Source organism: Mirounga leonina, unplaced genomic scaffold (assembly GCF_011800145.1).
Source record: "Mirounga leonina isolate KUSES-001 unplaced genomic scaffold, KU_Mleo_1.0 Mir_125, whole genome shotgun sequence".
Lineage (NCBI taxonomy): Eukaryota > Metazoa > Chordata > Mammalia > Carnivora > Phocidae > Mirounga > Mirounga leonina.
The window spans coordinates 28,243,153-28,262,951 of record NW_023270305.1 but is presented as its reverse complement, the minus strand read 5'-3'; the positions used below and the strand labels follow the sequence as shown (position 1 = coordinate 28,262,951).

The 19,799-nt window shown below is 42.4% G+C and overlaps 1 protein-coding gene across 1 annotated transcript in view; it reads right to left on the bottom strand.

Annotated features, from left to right (window-relative positions):
• Positions 1-17,565, bottom strand: part of ACOXL (acyl-CoA oxidase like) — a 322,912-nt gene extending 305,347 nt beyond the window's left edge. The window contains exons 1-2 of the mRNA XM_035001042.1: positions 17,530-17,565; positions 6,328-6,424 (exon numbers count right to left, since the gene is read on the bottom strand). Coding sequence (XP_034856933.1) covers positions 6,328-6,402 — 75 coding nt within the window. The 5' untranslated portion in view covers positions 6,403-6,424; positions 17,530-17,565. The remainder of the gene's footprint in view (positions 1-6,327; positions 6,425-17,529) is intronic.
• Between the last annotated feature and the right edge of the window lie 2,234 nt (positions 17,566-19,799).

Sequence of the window (19,799 nt, the reverse complement as noted above, 5' to 3'; positions counted from 1 at the left end):
TAGATTGGGTTGTTTGTCCTTTTATCATTGAGCTCTAGGAATTCTTTATATATTCAGGGTACAAATTCTTCATACCTCAACACAATTTTTTTCAGATAACTGCACTGCAGATACTTTTTCCTAGTTTGTGGATTGCCTTTTTATTCTCTTTAACAATGTATTTTGATGAAAAACAGTTTTTGATTTTGATAAAGACCAATTTATCAGTTTTTTCTTTGACATGTTCAGCATTTTGGGGGTCTTCTCTAAAAAACCTCTGCCCATCCTAGAGTCAGAAGGACATTCCCCTTTGTTCTTCTACAAACTTTATAATTTTAGAACTTATGTTTAAGTATATAATACCTCTCAAATTATTCTTGTGTGTAGTATGAGATAGGGATCAAGGTTAACTTTTTTCTATATATTTATCTACTTGTTCCAGAACCATTCGTTGAAAAGACTTTTCTTTTCCCATTGAGTTGCCTTGGCAACATTGTTAAAAAATCAATTGACCATATATGTATGGGTTTATTTCAGGACTCTCCACAATGTCCCATCCATCTATTTGTCTGTCCTTATGCCAATACCACATAATCTTGAGTAGCTTTATAATAAGTCTTGAAATCAAGTAGTGAAAGTCCTCCAAATACGTCCTTTTTCAGAATTGCTTTAACAATTCCAGGTCTTGTGCATTTCCATATATGTGTTTTTGAATCAACCTGTAAATTTTGATCAAGGCACGATGATATTTTAAAAATAAACATCATGCTGTGCTTCCCCTTCTCCTCCCCCACCCCACCACCATTGTGAAAACTCCCCAATGACTACAGTTACTTTTGCAAGAAAATCCAAACTTCTAACCATGGCCTCCACACCTATCTTTTCTTACTCTCTGCCGGTTCCTTATTCTCTGCTGATCCTCTGCTGGGGCCACATAGTAGGGCACCTGAGCAGAGTGCTGGGAGAAGTCTGTAACAAAGGCTAGATGTAGCGATTGTACTTCTGGTCTCCCCAGGGGCCTTGACCATGCCAGGAAAGCCCAATATCAGGAACAATGAAAGGTGACATTCCCATGGCTCTAAGGATATTTTTCTCCCTTTACAACATCAGTGTAGTATTCTGACAGTTTGGGATTTTCCAAATTCTTGCCTTAAATTTAATACCTCTTCTCTTGGCAGCTCATGCTTCCTACCAAATTCCTAGGTACTTTGGAAATTTTTTTGATTACTAGTGTAATCACATAACTTATCAATATTGACAGCATGTAATGATGAATGTATCATATTGATGAACAGCTTATTGCATGAGCTTACTTTTAGGTTAATGGAAAGTGCATTATTTTACATTAATTTTAATGTAAAAGGGTTTTCTACATATAAGATCATGTTATCTGTGAAGAGAGACAGTTTTACTTCTTCTCCAATTTACCATGTTTGATTATTTAAGTGTTTCCAATCACTTTATTATTCACCATGTTTGATTTTTATCGGCAGCATCGACAACCATCTGATGTACCATAAATTTACTTGTTCATTATTTTATTGTCTGCTCCCTCCCAGACTATAAGCTCCATAAAAACAGGTATGTTTTGCCTGCTTTGTTCACTGCCTCTTGAACAATGCCTGGCTCATCATAGGTGTTCAATAAATGGTTGTAAAATGAATGAATCGCCTCACCTGGCACGTAGAAGGGACTTAGCAAATTATAGCAAGTAATAATTATTGTTATTTTTAACCTAATATTTCACTGTAAGAATAATAACTAAGCCTCAAAATAAGAAGTTTTCATTAAACCAAATTGTTTACAGTGCAGTAAATAAAGAACACCAGGATTCCGGCTACCCTAGAGTCCGTCCCTGCATGGATCCCAACTCACTCCCTGGCATGCTCTTTCAAGTATTTCCTGTGGCCATCAGCTGCCAATCTACACAGAGGAACTTCTGTAAACAGGCCACTCAGTCCTGTCATCTCTGCTCAAATCCTCCACGGCATCCCTTATGGCCAGGGCTGGTCTGGCCAGACTGCTGGCCAAGTGGCCAGGGTCCAAGTCCATAGAGCTGGAGCCGGGACAGGGACTCCTGCCAAAGGCAGCACACAAGACTGAGAGCCAGGGGCAGCCTGTCACAACCCACTAGGAAAAGCCTGGGTTCCAGTACAAACAGAAGCCAGAGGGCCAAGGGCAGAGCCAAGGCTAGGGTGTTAAAGCCAAGAGCTCAAAGTAGGTCAGGAACCAGTACTGGGATGGGGCGGGGGAGGTGTACTTGGTCATGGTCTGCAGGACCAATCAGGGCTGGCACTGGTTTGTGTGGGCAGCAGAGCAGGCCTGGGTGAGATGGGCTGGTGTAAAGGGCTAGTGGCAGAGGAGACATCCTCACCTTCTTGGCATATTCTCTACTGAGCTCCTTCTCCACAACACACCCGTGGCTTCCATGTATCTTCCTGGGAAAGGCTGCTCCTTTTTTTAGGCGTTAATTAGGAATGCAACCATTCTCCCCATTCCCAAATGCCTTCTAAGGTGAGCTGACCTCAGAATCTTATTCCATTTTAGATATGATCACCCACCTGGTATTTCTTTAAATACAAAAACAAAAACCATCCCAAACTGAGACTAAATTCTAACTGAAATAATAATTATAGTATAATAAATATAATATAAATGGAAAGCCATAGTATAATAAATATAAATATAAGTCTCCTGCCAGTTCCCTTTCAAGCTGATCTGAGAGTGGACTTTCTGAGAAAACAGTGGATGATTTAGATCAGTGGTTCTCAAATTTTATGGTCTCTGGACCTGCTTACATTCTTAAAAATTATCAGAGATTCCAAAGAGCTTTTGTTAATTTACCACACTAGAAATTAAAACTGAGAATTTTTTAAATTTTATGTTAAAAATAACAATACTATACCGATTACATGTAAATAACATAATTCTTATGGAAAATAACCATAATTTCCAACCCCCCAAAAAAATCAGTGAGAAGAATGACATTGTTTTACATTTTACAAATTATTGTAGCATTTGGCTTAATGAAAGACAGCTAGACTCTCACATCTGCTTCCGCACTCCATCTGTTACCATATGTTATTTTGGTTGAAGTTTATGATGAAAATCTGGTGTCATGCACACATAGTTGGATACCTACTTTTCAGGTAGTACCTGAATGGGTCTTGGGTACCCCCAGGGATCGTCAGACCATACCTTGAGAACCACTGGTTTAGATAATAATGATGCTGCCATGCCCAGCACTGCTGTGGATCATGAGGATGAGGACAAGCAGAATTCAGAGTGAGAGAGAAGATGATGGGGGGGGGGGTGAGGGTCAGTCATAGAATGGGTGCTTCATTATTCAAATATCTGCCCCCACTCCTCAGTCCTGTTGGCCAGGAACAGCCTGATCCCAAATGTCTTCCTCCTGGGGAAAGCAAATGTTGGGATGGAGCATTCCTATAAGTCAGCCCAGAACCATGATTGCCAGAGACCAAATGCTGAATGGGAACAATTCAGGGTAGACAGTACAGGATACCAGGAAAGAAGGATAGTGGAGAGCAGTATTCAAGCCAAGACAGGACACACACTGGATCACCTGGGAAATTTAAATGCTGATTTGATTGGCCTGAGCCAAAGCCCAATAGCAGGAGTTTGGAAAATTCTCCAGGGAATTCCAGTGTGCAGCCAAGGGCAAGAACCACCAGATTGAAGCGGACTCAGCAGGACCAGCTGGGTTTAAATCTGTGTTCCACTAGTTATATATACAATTTACTAGCTGTATAGCCCCGGGCCAATTACTGGTCTTCAATTTACCCATCTGTAAATGGGAATACCATTCTGGATGTTGTGGATATTAAATGAGATCATCCATTAGCGCTGTGACTGGCCTAAGATAGGTACTCTGTAAGTCTGAGCTGTTATCATTGGTTATGGTGATTTGGGTGCAGGGGATCAGCCTCTGTCAGCTCCAGTCTCAGCGCTGCCATAGAGTAGATCTCCCACCTGGGTCCTCTGTCTCCCCATCTCTGGAAATACAGGGAGTCAGTGACTTCCCCCACCCCCCTGCAGGATTTCCGCAAGGGAAGGAGAGGACAGTTGGCTGAAGGGCACAAATGTGATATCACTGGAAACAGGTGCAGAAAAAGTCCGCGAGATGCAATGATGTTATTCACACTGTGTGTGTGCGCACACACGTGTGTATACTCTATAGTCAGACTCAGATATTTTTTCCTTTTGAAATTGTTAGAACATCTCAAATCTATTGCAGATGGCAGAGTGGAACTATTTTAATGGCTTATTCTTGGCCCGTGGACTGTCCATAGAGACCTGGAACGAATGAGGCTCACTCCTCATTTATCCTCGAGAACATCATCATTACACATTACACAGAGCGTTCTGCCTTGGAGTTCATTGGATCATCCACAAAAGCTAACAGCAACACGAAATGGGGGCCAGGGAAGGATGGAAAGACCTGGAACGCTCTCTGAGCAGGCAGTACAGCCATGACTCAATATTTTTATTAAGAGGCAGAATGAATCATGTAACACTTCTTCTAGAATTACTGGATGTGGATAGCCTCTCCAGCTGTTTACAGGGTGGAATTTGAGAGCCTTCAAACACAGATGTGCTGCTGAGTTTCACGACATCCACCCGAAGAGATGAGCCGGCCGCACTGACGACTGACTCATTTAATTTCCTTCAGGTTCATTGGCTTTTGTGAATTCACACAGAGAGAAGCGCCAGATAGGCTGAAGTAACTTGCAGAAATGAACTGGAGGGATTGTCTAGGGCCAATCCTGTGGCCGCTGCAGGAACTATACCTAATCACCCAAGACGGGGTCACCCGGGCTGCCTAAGACCACGAAGGGAGCCACAAATATAGGAAGATAATTGGATCCAGGGACCAACAGCTTCATCAGGAGCAAGATTACACAGGCTAATCCTTCAGACTCAGGGGGATAAGCAGCAATTAGTAAACTTCACTAAAGGATCAACCCTCATCCGGGTCTTGAATATTGACACTAAGTTAAGCCATGGGACATACTGAACTGATTAAGACCAGGAGACTGACCACATGTCAAGATTTCACCTTCCAACCAGCCCCATGCCAGATGTACTGGAGGCCAGACTCTCATAAAGTGGCTGAAACCAAAGAGGGTTGGGGTCTTTTGAGGGTTTTTTTTTTTTTCTTCTTTATTGGTTGTATTCACAGCTCAAAATGTTTGTTCCATTGAGAGGTGGTTTACTGGCTTGAAATCCACTTTGTCAAACTACTCGATATGAAATGATTTTTCAGGCTTGGCAAGTACCCTTCCCTACATGATGTGGGTGTTTTCCTTCCTTCCTCTCCATCTAAGTGTGCCCTTGTCACCTTGGAGGTGGCCGCAGTACTTCAACAGGAGGGACCAGAGCTCTGCCTTTTGACAAGAAGATGCTGAGGTCTGTCCTTGCCTCCTTCGGACAGCCAACCAAAGGAGGAGTGACAGGGTAGAGATCTATTCTTGAACATGGACCTCAGGCCCCCCACTGGCTCTGATCTACATTCCACAGAGAACTAAGCCTTCAGTGGCCCCCTGAATGGGGAAGACCCCCACCACCTCAGTCCTCAGACTACCCCTCCACAAACTGCACTGGGCAAGAAGAGGGCTGGGCTCCACTCCTCAGCCATCTACAAGCTGAAGCTTCTCCCCAGTTCAAGCCCCTCTCCTAGGGCTCTCACCAGAAATTCTGTTTTGTTTCATTGTGTTTAATGTAAAGTGTTCAGTTTAAGGAAGCCATTAAGCTGAATGAAATGGAAATCGATTTAAATGTGGCTAAAATATGTAGCTCCTAATGTTCACATCATGAAGGAGTTCTCTAATCACATATTCTTTCTTTCCTTCTTTCTTTTTAATGAGGCTAAACTGACTAAAATAATTTAACTGAGTTTAGAATGGCAGTGTTCAGACAAACAAGACTCCTACATTTTAGACACGTCTAAATGCTTTAAAAGCCTATAAAATTAGTTCATTACATTTCTCAGATATTTGAATTTTATGCCCCAAATTATATTTGTTTTGTGAACACGTATAGCATTACTTCTACTGATTCCCCTATCGCCTAGCCTGTGATCTTGGGAGACGTGAATGTGTGGGCCAAGGGAAGAAGATCAATTAGGTTATCGGGGAGTGGGGCAGAAAAAAGGGGCTGAAGAAGGCATTCCCCCATACTGATGACAGTTTTCCCTGGGACAAAATAAACATGCTCCCACAAGTCACAAAAACAAACAAAACAAAAATAAAATCTTTTTCTTTCTCTCTCTGTCTCTCTCTCTCTCACTTACTCATACACACATCACAGCAAAGTAACATTTAAACTTACCTGTTCCTGAATGGCACGTTTTAACAGAGGTAGCCCCATGATAAACTTCACTCTCTGAAAGGTCAAAGCTCTCATTTCATCCAGACTTAAATCATACCTGCGAAGAACAAATACAAAATGGGTGTTAAAACATTGATTTGGTGACTCTGAGTAGAGCCTTTGGACCAAGGTATCTGATAGAACAGACAGCTTTGTTAGTCTCTTTACAGCTCTTGTTTGATACTGTGTGTCAAAGAAGGCTTACTTTGTGTGTAACGCAGACCCTGTGTTCAATACAGTGGGGTCAAAATGGAAGGAAAGAAGGAAGGGATTTCCTAACAGGGTGACCTTAAAACAGAACTCCAACATCCCCTCTGCAGGGACAAAAGATTTTCATGTTTCTGAGATGACTCAAGAACAGCATTTGGGAAGATGGGAGAGAAGGATTGATCTGTGTGGTACAAGGGGTGGACTGTAGTGGCCACGACGAGTGTCACCTAGAGTCTCCCTCAAGAGAACCCACCAACAACCTCCAGCTGCCATACCTTGGAATTAATTGTGGCACTCACCCCAGGCGACTTTCCCCTAGGGCTGCTCCCAGCTGGTGATTGGGTAGGGCAAGCTTCTCAATTAGGGCCATTACTGCCCAGTAGGCAACTTATACCAGGAGACCCAGCACCCCCCCCACCCCAAACTGGCCCACTGAGGCTTTCTTAATACCCCACTGTGCCCTTTCTGCTCTCTCATTTCACAGAGTCAGACATGCCTACACACATTCCGAAGCTTCTCCCCCCTCCCCCAGCTCCTTCCCATCATCCTTCACAGATTCAAGTGCTCCACTCCCTCCCACCCCATAAGCCATTTGCTCATCTAGTTCCATCCTGGTGTCTGTTTCTCAATGAACTTAAACTGACACAGGAGGGGAGTTTACACTCTGCCACTTAAAATGCTTAAATGCAAAGCATAGCCTGAGCCTGGAAGAAACCTCGCCCAGGTTTGATACCTGGCTCTGTCACTAACTGTGTGACCAACATCAAGTGACCTGGCCTCCCAGTACCTCTGTCCTCTAGATGGGATGGATAATTGCACATAACTCAGAGGATTGTCACCTCAAGTGCTTATCCCAGTGCTTGCGTGTATATAGTAAGTGCTCAATATTATTAATCTGCCTTCATACGCTTCTTCACCCCTCCTCCTCCTCCTCAAGGGCAGGAACTGTGTTAGATCCATATTTACAGTCTCAGCACCAACCCAAGGCCTGGCCACAGTACACCATATTAAATGATGGTTGAACTTAAATTTCTTTGTTTCCTATAGTTTCATGACTAGATCCTGGAGACCGTGTTCTCAGGTATATCCGAAAAAGCATGCCAACCACACATACTATTCCTATGTAAAGTTCATTCCCAACAAGAAATACAAACTGCATGGGTGTAGGGTCCAAGTCTTGAACTGTGTAGCCCCTCAGGACCAGCACAGTGTCTCACATTTAAACATTTTTCCTAAATAACCTGCTGGCCAATTGCCCCAGACCAAACAAGAACCAATTAGACCATCTTGGCTTTCTCTCATCCATTCAGTTGGTAGGTAACAAAAATCCAAGGGGACCCACCATTCATCATGGAATGTAAAAAAAAAAAAAAAAAAAGCCCACCCCCAACCCCCCAAAAAAGAAAGGACACAGAAACCCCCTAACAGAAGAATCTTGCCTTTTTTTTTTTTTTTTTTTTGAGTCAGCTAGTAGACCTGATCTCAGAGCAACTAGTGGGGATTTCAGCATAAGCATTACTGCATAAAATCAGCATTTTTCCTAAGGAGAACAGAAAATAAACATTCTGGAGTGCCTGGGTGGCTCAGTCATTAAGCATCTGCCTTTGGCTCAGGTCATGATCCCAGGGTCCTGGGATCAAACCCCACATTGGGCTCCCTGCTCAGCGGAGAGTCTGCTTCTCCCTCTCCCTCTGTGTGCTCTCTCTCTTTCTCTCTCAAATAAATAAATAAGTCTTTTAAAAAAAAAAAGAAAGAACATAAACATTCTATTGTCAATGAAACTAAGAGTCAGGAAAACGCTCCAGATACTAACATAGAAGTAAAACGTGTCTGAGTTGATGCAGGATTTGAGCAGGAGGAAGTGGCGAGTAACACAACGCAAGTAACCACAGAATGAGATCTCACACAGCACAAGGGCCAAATGGTGGCAACTCTCAAAAAATGCAGGTAAAAATTCACTTTCTAAATAAATGTAAGCTGTACACATTGAGAGGTAAAACTTGTAGCTCTGATCTAGAAAAGCAAGCAGGTAAGAAGGCTCGCTGGCCCCTGAGCTAAGTTCAGGGTCAGGGCAACATGCAGTCACATAGACAGGCCACGTTTGAAAGAAGCAGTCTATCTCTGTGGCAGCAGGGAAGGGAAAAGTTCCTATGTTGTGAAAAGGGACTATCCTGGACCCCTATCTCAGCTTCTCCTGCTCCCCAACCCTGAAACCTCTTAGAAAAGCCAGACCAGAAATCATTCAATTATATTCAAATCATCCAATTATAAGTAATAAAAAGATACTAGCATAGAATTGATACAGTGATCTTATAAGAAAAATGGAGAAAAAGAGCAAGCCACTGGCAACTGGCAATGTGGGTGTGCAGTAGGGTTCTGAGCATCAGTTAGTGCAGGAGGTCTTCAGAGCATACAGGGTGCCGGGGAGCTTGCCAAATGTGGGCTCAGCTGAAGTCTAGCCTTAGCCTGATTCAGTGGGACACCCTGGAGTATAAATGGCACCATGGAGTGGTCCCATCCTGTCCTTCAGTCATGGGCAGAAAGCATAACCTCAGCCATTTCCTTGGAAGGTAACTCCCATACATCAAGGACAATTCCAAGGAAGTTCAGCTGTGAGTTGATACTAGTCAACACCGACAGCAGCTAGGAGATGAGTGTACAGGTTTGGTAGAGGAATCAGGGTAGGGTATTAACATTAATTGCTAAGCAGCTAACTAAAGCTAGAAAAAAAAAGAAAGGAGAAAAAAATAAATTATTGCAAGAAAAGTAGAAAATCAAAACAGAAAAAGTATAAGTAATAAATCTAAAATCTGGCTCTGAAAAAAATCACAAGAAGTGGTTGTTCAACGTTGCTCTGGTGGTATTAGCCAATGCAATTCGACAAGGGAAAGCAATTAAGGAAATTGAAATTGGAAAGAAACAGGGAGAACTACATACAGATGATCCATGTGTTTTATTGATTGTATTAATGGCCCCTATGCTAGACCTCCCCTGATCCCTGCCCTTTGACCCTACAATTCTCATAAAGAGGCAGAGTGTACTTCCCCACCACTTGAATCTGAGCTTGGCCACATGATTTGCTTTGGTCATTAAGATACTGGTAGATTTGAGGAAAGCAAAGGCTTAGAAAAGTGCTTATACATTTCCCTTCCTCTCTTACTCCTCTGCAATCCCACAGACATATGCTTGAGCTAATCTAAGAACATGCCTAGGCTAGTTTGCCATGTGGACAGAAGGTATAAAGTAAGAGACATGTGAGAAGAGCCCAGTTGTCTCAGCCAAGGTCATCCTAGATCAGCCTACCTCCAGGCAAGGCCCACACTGGAAGAGCCTGGTCAAGATCAAAACTGCCTATCCAACCCACAGCTGACTTCATGAATGAGCCAAGGTCAGAAGAACCTCTCAGCCCCCACAAACTCATGATCAATAATAAATGTATATTGTTTTTGAACCACTATGTTTTGCATCATAGCTAACTGATACAATATGACTATGTACCTGGAACCCTCAAGACCACCAACTAAAATTACTGCAAACAAGAACAGCTTGGCAAGAAACACAGGTAATCAAAGTCAGTAGCTTTCATATGGTTATATAAACAGTTTGAAAATACATGGAAAAAAAGATTCCACTTGCCAAAGTTATAAAACAAAAGAAAAATATACTTAAGAATAAATTTTTAGATGTACTTATATGAATAAAACTGTAAAACACTCCCGAAGAACACACGAAAAGACTTGAACAAAAGAAATATGTACTGTGTGGGGTTTTTTTTAAAGATTTTATTTATTTGAGAGAGAAAGAGAGAGAATGGGGGAGAGGGGCAGCAGGAAAGAGAGAAGCAGACTCCTTGCTGAGCAGGGGAATCAAGAGACATTTCACACTACAAAACCAGACAGTAAAGCCTATGGGAATGCCATGAAGTGTGTTATACAGACAAGATTCTAAAACGTAAGTTATTAGCTATTTCCTTCACATTTCCATTCCAGTAACTTTTCAATAGAATGGTTGTTATTCATCTACTTTAAAATTTTAATTCACATCTATTCTCATATTAAATTAAGCTTCCTGCTCATACTGATACCAAGCACCTCATAGGAGTCAAGTTTGAGTAATGATTTTATGTTAATCTGTGCAGAAAAAAGAAGACAGACTGCAAGATCAGGTGAGGACAGTGAATGCACAGATAATACACACACTGGCTAAGAACTGAGAAATTATTAAAAACTATAACATAAACAGAACTCAAGAAAACTGGGTTACTAATAAATAGTTCTCAACTATTAATACCCAAGTTAAAGAAATTCTGTATTCAAAATAGAAAAATGTAGGGCACCTGGGTGGCTCAGTTGGTTAGGCGACTGCCTTCGGCTCAGGTCATGATCCTGGAGTCCCAGGATTGAGTCCCGCATCAGGCTCCCTGCTCAGCGGGGGGTCTGCTTCTCCCTCTGACCCTCCCCCCTCTCATGCTCTCTCTATCTCATTCTCTCTCAAATAAATAAATATTAAAAAAAAAAAATAGAAAAATGTGGATCAAGAGACATTAAAAAACATTTTCCAATAGAGACAAGTTGAGACATTTTAATTAGAGGTCTATCCCATTCCCCAGCCCACCCTCACTCCCAAAATGCACTACCAGAGATGAGTTTAATGTTACATGGGTAGAAATAGCACAACACTGCAAACATCTTAAAGATGAGTGATTGAGTGAAGTACGGTCTAGCCATACAGTGAGATTATTACATAAAAAGGAAAATCTGTCTATACGCCTATATAAGGAAATTGCCAAGATGTTTTAAATGAAAAGAAGCAAGGTGCAAACAACTGAATATATTACTTTTACTGCTGTACTATATGTTAAAAAGGGGGGTGGGGAAGAAGACTACATATTTGCTTGCCTATATGTTGTTGCTATTTTTTTATTCTCTTAAGGGAAACACCAGAAACTACTAACAGCGTTTACCTTTTGTGTATGTGGGCGGAAGAGGGGGAAACTTGGCAAATGGGAAATAATACTCTACCTTTTTATGTGTTCCGACTTTTGGATCATATTAAAAGACCTTTTAAAAAAAGACATTAAAAAAAATTTTTTTTTAGATATTTTCAATTGTACACTTAAAATGACCACTAGATGGCAATTGTTCTTCACTTGAATGGCAGCCACCAAGTACTCCTGCAACAAAGAAGTTAAAGCTGGATGAAGTCTTAGAACCTGCCTGAAAGCTTGAGCACCTGATTATCTTAATAAGAATGTGTAAATTCTTAATACCTTTCAATAAAAAAGTAACAATCTCTGCAATGGAAAAAGATCAGGATTTTAGGAACACCCCCCACACACAAGCTCTCCAAACCCCTACACAGCATGAATATCTGCGTGTTTTCTGTCTTCAGATATCATCCTCCACATTTAACAATTTTAATAGGCCACCTCAGATGTCATTTATATAACAATGGGGTATAAATCATAAACAATAATGCCTTTTTGTATTTTAACATATATAATTTCTCTGTCTTCTTGAATCTGTAAGATATGAAGATATGGTAAATATTCTCTATACCTCAGATTGCAGACAGAGGCCCTGTGAATTAAGAGCCTTGGCCAGATCCTGGGTGGATGGTGTTAATGTCAAGATTAGGAGCTGGGGGACACCTTGAGGACAGTTGTGGGGGCCCAATTCTTCCCCTAGCAGCTCCGCCATCATCTGACTTATCTTTTAGTGTCCTGTGTAGAATTTAGCTTGAAAACAAAAACAAAAACAAAATGGTGCCACTACTAAGAACAAGCTTGAAAACCTCTGAGCTAGGATATGCCACAAGCAAGAACTGAAACAAAAGATACTAATTTCATCTTCCCTGAGAGAGGTGTGGGGTGTAGACATCCAACATGAGTAAGACACCTGTCTGGGTAGCTTCACATGTGGAATTAAAACCAAACTACAAGGTACTAACTTAAAAAAAGAAATCTAATGGTAAACACCTACTAGAATGTCTAAAAGAAATAATACTGACAATATCACGTGTTAAGGAGGATGCCGAGCAGCAGCTGGATCCCTCCTTTGCTGGTGGTGGGAATAAAAAATGGTACAGCCACTTGGGAAGAGTTGGACAGTGTCTTTTAAAATGAAACATACACTTACATAACTCAGCAATCCCACTCCCAGATATTTACCCAAGAGAAATGAAATCCTTTGTTTACACACTGATACATGAATGTTTACAGCAACTTTATTTGCAATCGCCAAAACTAGAAACAACCCAAATGTCCCTCAACTGGGGACAGAAGTGTGTTACATCCACACCATGGGCTGCTGAGCAATAAAATGGAGGGAACTCCTGCTACACACGACGACTTGAACGAAGACTTTGTGTGGAGGAGAAAAAAAGCAAATCTCAAAAAGTCACATATGTTTCCAATTTTATGACATTCTCAAAATGACAAATTATAGCAATGAAGAATAGATTGGTGGCCGCCAGTGGGTAGAGTGATGGGGAGAATCTGACTCTAAAGGAGGAACATAGGAAGTTTCTGTGGTGACGGAACAGTTCCATGTCCTGATTGTGTTGGTGGTTACACAAAATGATGCATGTGAATGACACACACACACACACACAAATAGATACCCTCCAAAAGATGGGAACAGACACTTCACGAAAGAAGATATACAAATGGCCAATAAGCACACAAGAAAGTGCTCAGTGACACTGGTCACCATGGAAATGGAAATTAAAACCATAATGAGATACCACCATCCACCCACCTGAATGGCTAAAAAAAAATAGTATGTTAACAAGGATATAGAACAACTGAAACTCCCATACTTTGTTGTGAAAATATATAATGATACAGTCATTTTGGGAAAAGGCCTATTAGTCAATTTCTCATAAAATTAAACATATACCTAACTCTATGACTTAACAATTATACTCCTAGATATTTACCCAAGAGAAACAAAATGCTCACAAAATTCTTCTAGAAGAAGGTTCATATCAACTATATTCATAATAGCCCCAAACTGGAAACAGCCCAAGTATCCATCACTAGGAGAACAGAGAAATAAACTGGTTTAGTCATGGAATGGAATATTGCTTAGTGATAAAAAAGAATGTATGAGTGATACAATACTTGACGTGTATGAACCTAGAAAACATGCTGAGCTCTCTTGAATCACTTGCTCTTCAAGAAGCCAGCTGCCATGATACGAGGACACCCAAGCAGCTTTGTGGAGAGGTCCCCACGGGAGAAACTGAGGCCTCCTACCAACAGCCATGTGGGTGGACCATTTTGAGAGAGGGATCTTCCAGCCCCAGACAAGCCTTTATATGACTTCAGACCTGGCCAACATCCTACCTGCAACCTCATGACAGACCCAGAGCCACCCAGCTAAGATGCTCTGAAATTCCTGACCCACAGAAACTGGTGAGATAAGACACATTACTGTTTATGATACTAAGTTTTGAGGTAATTTGTTACATATCAATAGATAACTAATACACACAGTATTGTCATACACACATACACACACACACAACTGATGGGCATGAACTAGTATCTTATTTTTAAACACTTTAATAATATGTAATACACCAAGAACAAGGCATGAGTCATAAAATTATAGCCTAATGAATTCTCACAAAGAAAATACACCCGTACAATCCCTACCCGAGTCAAGGAGAATCATATTACATCACCAGCACACAGATTCTCCCCTCTGTTTCCCTGTCAATCATTACTCCCTCTCTCCCTGCCCACTGCTAGGTGCTCTCCTGACTTGGAACTCCATAAATTATTTTTGACTGCTTTTGAATATTAAAGAACTGGGATTAGACCTTTTTTTCTTTTGTGTCTTTTGCTCAACACGGATCTTTTGCTCATTTCTTTTGCTCAACACGGCTAATAAGATTCATCTTTGGTGTCTACTCTAGCTGTAGATCATTCATTTTCACTGCTGTAGAGGATTAAATTGAATTAACATACCACCAAATATATGCTGAGTGAACATATTGTGCTATTCCACTTACTTTAAATTCTAAAACAGACAAAATTAAAACATAGTAGAAAAAAAAAACAGAACAGTGGTTACTTCTGGGAGAATAAGAGCAGTGATTGAGTGGAAAGGGCATGAGGGAAATTTCTGGGGTGATGGTAATGTTCTATATTTTGATAGGGGTTTGAGTTACATAGGTGTATGTATTTGTCAAAACTCTGAGTGTGTACATTTAAGCTTTTTGCATTGCATTGCATTTTACAGCAAAAAACAAAACAAAAGCCTGAACACATATTGAAGTCTTGTTAATGATTTGCACACTGAATTATTTCAAGGAAGGGAGTGTACTTATTTATTTCAGCAACTTCGACATGCTTCCAAAAAATGAAATATGGTGGATAAAGGGATGGGTAAATGAGCAAATATGTAATATAGCAAATACAGTAACACATTAATGGTAGAATCTAAGTGGTATGTTTAAGGAACTCAACGTTAAAGTCTTTCAATTCCACTGCATGTTTAAAATCTTTAAATATAAAATACTGGAAGGAAGTAGACAACCAAAAGGGAAATTGTGGTAGGGCATCATTTCCTTATGTAAAAATGAGACCTTCAAGCACACATCTTTGTTTCTAGAAACTATTCTCAAATAAAAGGAACATGGGCTCATTGGAGAAATAGCTGATTCTAAGACAGGGCAGAGAAAAATAGATGAGCCTGGAGCATCTTGTGGTATCAGAAAGTAAAGAAGTCCTTCAAAAAAAAATCCCAAAATTGTGGGGCATGTCAAAGGGATAGAGGAGCCAACTGTAAAAGCCCCCTATGGCCAAAGCTGGAACAATCTGAACAACAAAATAAATAATGGACTACGCAAAGCATAAAATAAATATACATGAGTCCATACAGATACAAATAAATGGTTTAAATAAGTAAATAGATTAGGGGAAAGAGACAAACTGCCTGTAAGAAAGAATTTGTGTAGCCACTGTCCCCTCTAGCAGGCTGAGCTTACCAGTCTCCACACCACCACTACCATCCCGAGTGTCAGCTGCACTTAGGGACCCACTTGCAGAGGGAAGAGGTGATTTTACAAGGAAGAAATGTGATAAACACTACCCTGCCCAGGTGATCAGGCTTAACAGCACCACTGACAAGCCATGTTGATAGTATGTACCCCTTGCTATGATTGACAAGAAGGGCACTTGCCCTCATGGTCTTCCCCAAAACCCATAACCTCGGTCTAGACATCAGAAAAACACCAGACAAACCAAACTGAAGGATATTCAACAAAATACATGACCAATATTTTTCAAAAGTGGCAAGGTGATGAAAAAGGTGGAAAGACTGAGGAACTGCCCCAAATTGGAGGACACTGAAAAAAAACCAAACATGATAACAAAACACAGTGTGGCATCTTGGATGGGATCCTGGAATGGAAATAGAACACTGGTGGAAAAAGTAAGAAAGTTCTAATCAAGTCTAGAGTTTAGGTAATAGTAATGGACCAATGCTGCTTTCTTAGTTTTGATAAACGTGCTGTGGTTATATAAGCTGTGAGCAATAGCAGGGGACTGGCTGAGGGGCATATGGGAGCACTCTGTGTTATTTTCACAATTCTTCTAGAAATTGAAAATTATTCCAAAATTCAAAGCCCATTTTGAAAAGAGACAAGAAAGAAGGCAACAGTAACAACAACAAAAAAGATCTTTGTGCATTTTTTGGAAAACCTTTTAAAAACCCAACAAATAAAAAACAACTTTAAAAAAAAAAGTGGTTGTGTGTATTTTTTTTCTCAGAATCTCAATCAAAAATCAGTTTTGGTGTCATGGAAAGCACATCTTTAGACACTAAATTTGAATGCCCTCATGAAGAGAAACATCCTTGGTGCCCAGCCTTTGACCACCACATGATTCTAGGCAGCACCCATGTTTCTGGAATGAAGACTGACAAGAACTTGAAAATCAACTCTGGTTTCCCAGCATGGCTCTGCTTCAGTGACCTGCTCCTCCATCCTGGTCCTTTTTATAATTTTGCTTCAGGAGACAGCTTCAGCTTGGCTCAGGATCAACTCCCCCCTATTAATCTGTTCTTGTTGGAAATGGCAAAAATCAAAATGCTCCGTCTCCATCAAGAACTGAGGTGCAACCCACAGCCAGGAATTCACACCAACAAAAGGCGGTGGTGAAGAATGGATCCCCAGAGGCAGTGAGCTGAGAAACCCTCAGTCTTCTAGTAAATACCACAGCTCCATCACCAACCTGACCGCCCACCTCCAAAGTCTCCGCCCACTCCCCTGAAACCACCCCCCCACCCCCCCACCCCCGCACAGCCTGGAGGACCTAACCCTGAGTGGAAACAGAAACCGTTGAATCATCCTGTGGTAACTGCCAAAGACTACAGACCCTGAACCAACAAGAGTGACAGAAAATGCTAAGGGAGGGTTTTCTAAGCACTGTGGTCTAATTGTCGCTGTGAAGTTCACTCAACCACAGAGAAGTACACTTGATGATTGGTAAAGTCTAGGAAAGTAGCTTGAAGAAGGCATGAAGATAGAGAGAAAGGAAGGGGAAGAAAAGATCTTCCCAGCCAGAGACAAAAACCTGATGGGAATCCCTGACAGGAGGCACTTGCAATCCAGAGCCCTGCGTCGTGTGCTTGCCAGGCAGTGACTGTGGGCCAAGAGATGTCCCCTCTCCATTCTTCCTTTCTGCCTTCCTTCCCCAGCTTCTGCTAAGCACCTGCACCACGCTAAACACGAGGAATTCAAAACAAGGCAGGCCTGTTCCTACCCTCCAGGAGCTCAGACGCTAGCTGGAAGACACAGGGGCCAAAGGAGGGTCCCCAAACAGTGTGACACAAGAAAATTTCACCCGTTACCATTAGACCTCAGATGGCCAGAACTGTTGTTGCCTCCCAAGGGATGGCATGGTTGTTTTCTGGAACAGAAAGCTTTTGGTTTAGCATTTACCTTAACTTGGGTCTGTCAGGAGGAGTCGCAGGGGTGGTGAAAAGGCAGAGGAACAAGAACCTGGTCTCTCTGCACAATCCACTGAGAAGTGGGGTATCTGTAGGCAGAGAGAGGAAGTCCCCAGGAGGGAGGGAGCAGGGAAAGGATGCAAGGAGGAAAGGGTGGAAGAGAGCAGGAAGGAAGTAAAGGGAGAAATGTGGCCAAATGAGCAGAGGACAGGAACAGATACGATCTCCCAAAATGAAAATACAAACTTTCAACAAACTCAGACAGTCTTCCTCACTAGGGAGAGGTACACATGGCAGATGAGGCTGCTAGCTCTTCCTTCCCACCAGAATTCTGAAGGTACTGCATCTGCTCTGCCCGAGGGGCGGCTCCTGATAGGTCCAGGCTACCATGGTGATCCCAAGCTCCAAGACAGCATCTGGCTTAGAAATGAGACTTGATACCTCAAACAGAGAGGGTTATTTTTTAGGGTGCATGAGGCTGGAGTAGCACAAGAGAGGTTAGCTGAGAAAACAGAAACAGGTGTACAGTACCACTTAACTAAGTGTATTGTGGAGCCTAGAACTGTGGTCTACAGGTATAACCAGGCCTTGACTCCCTCCTAAGGCCATGCTCTGCCCAAGGAAGGATGGAGTCTGCTAGCTTGTCTGGTTAATGTGTTTCCTGTAGATCACCCAAAGGATGTTTTTGGTGGAACATTAGTACACACATTCTGCAGGGATCTAGAGTGGAAATCCCTCATCTTCAACAATAACCTATTCAACAACTATGGAGGAAGTACCCTCAGTGGGTCAAGCAACATGCACAGGCGCCAGGGTCCCCTGCTAGACCCTGGCCCCCTGCCCACCTACCTGTCCATTTACAAGTAAATGGGAACTGGGAAGATGGACATGGAGATTCCCTCAGGGGCTAATTACGACCTGGACATCAAGGCTTGAGATTCCTGAAGGGTCAAGAAGAGATTGAGTCAATACTCTCCACAGTAACCAGGGGGAGGTGGGGAGAGCACTCAGGGGGCCTGGGAGTCTACAGCCCTCAGTGAGCCCACAGAGAGTGTCAAAACAAACAGAGGTTTGCCCATGGTCCATAAAGTCATCATTATGAACAGGAAGACAGGTAATCAGAGCCCACTGCTTCGCTCAGATGTTGTCACCTGTCTACAGTCATAATCGTGTAAGACCTATTCTCAGGTTCTAGAATCAACCCAAGGACCAAGCATTCGTTATGGAGGGAGAAGAGAATATAAGTGTTGTCAACTTTGATGTTGTAAGTTAGTAGATGGAGAGACGTCAACTTAAAAAGACCAGAGATACTATTGAAACTCAGTGCAACACAAGGCAAAAAAAAAATAAAAACATATACACACTAATAGGAGGTTGCAGGAGGATCTCAACAGCTTTGCAGACAGAGCAGGGGGCAGGGGCTGGACAGACCAAAGTGGTGGGCAGCCATGGTCCGCTAACCCCTCAGTTTCGGGGTCATTGCCGGGATTGAGCTACTCCCCCAACTGCGGGAAGGTACTCTAAGAGCAGCTCGCATTTCAGAGATCTCACAACACGGTAAGAACAGCTTCAGTCAGAAAATGGGCCCAGGCTTCCTCGGAAATTTCCACAGCACCTCCTGAAGCACTGAGGAATGAGTGCTTATGACCTCTAATCTCTTTACACAGACATTGGTCCCATGCATGTATAACATTTGCTTTTGCAATCAGTCAGCAAGTCCCTACCCAGAAAAGCCAAGATACTGCCCATCTTCAGATCAAAATCATGGTAACAAAGAAGACAGAAGCCCAACTTCCCATTTAAGGCATACCCGTGGCTTCCTAGGGGCTCTTCCATAACATGCTTCAATCCCTACAACCATCCAAAGACTAAGGGAAAAACCGACAATGGGTAACCTAGCACTTTTGTCTGTCTGGCAACCATTTCCCCTTTTCTGGGCCCTATCACCCCAGTTTTTCTCTAGCAATCTCCCATTCCCTCCCTCAGCCACGTGGGTCTCATGGATGACCCCACCCCTGTGGCCCCTTCAAGGAAGGGCACTGGCAACAACCAGCTGGCCAGTAAGGGTGGCCTGGGCCAGGCCGGAAGCCAAAAAGAGCCCCTTTCTTCCAGCCTGGCTGCTGAGCCCAAAGCTCTGAAGGCCACAAGGGGGACAAGGCCTGTCTGGACATGAGGAGAGCAGAGGCTGGGACTCCTGGCAGCATCACCCCTGAGCCTGAAGCCTGTGCAAGCTGCATATTCATCCGAGTGACTACCCATGTG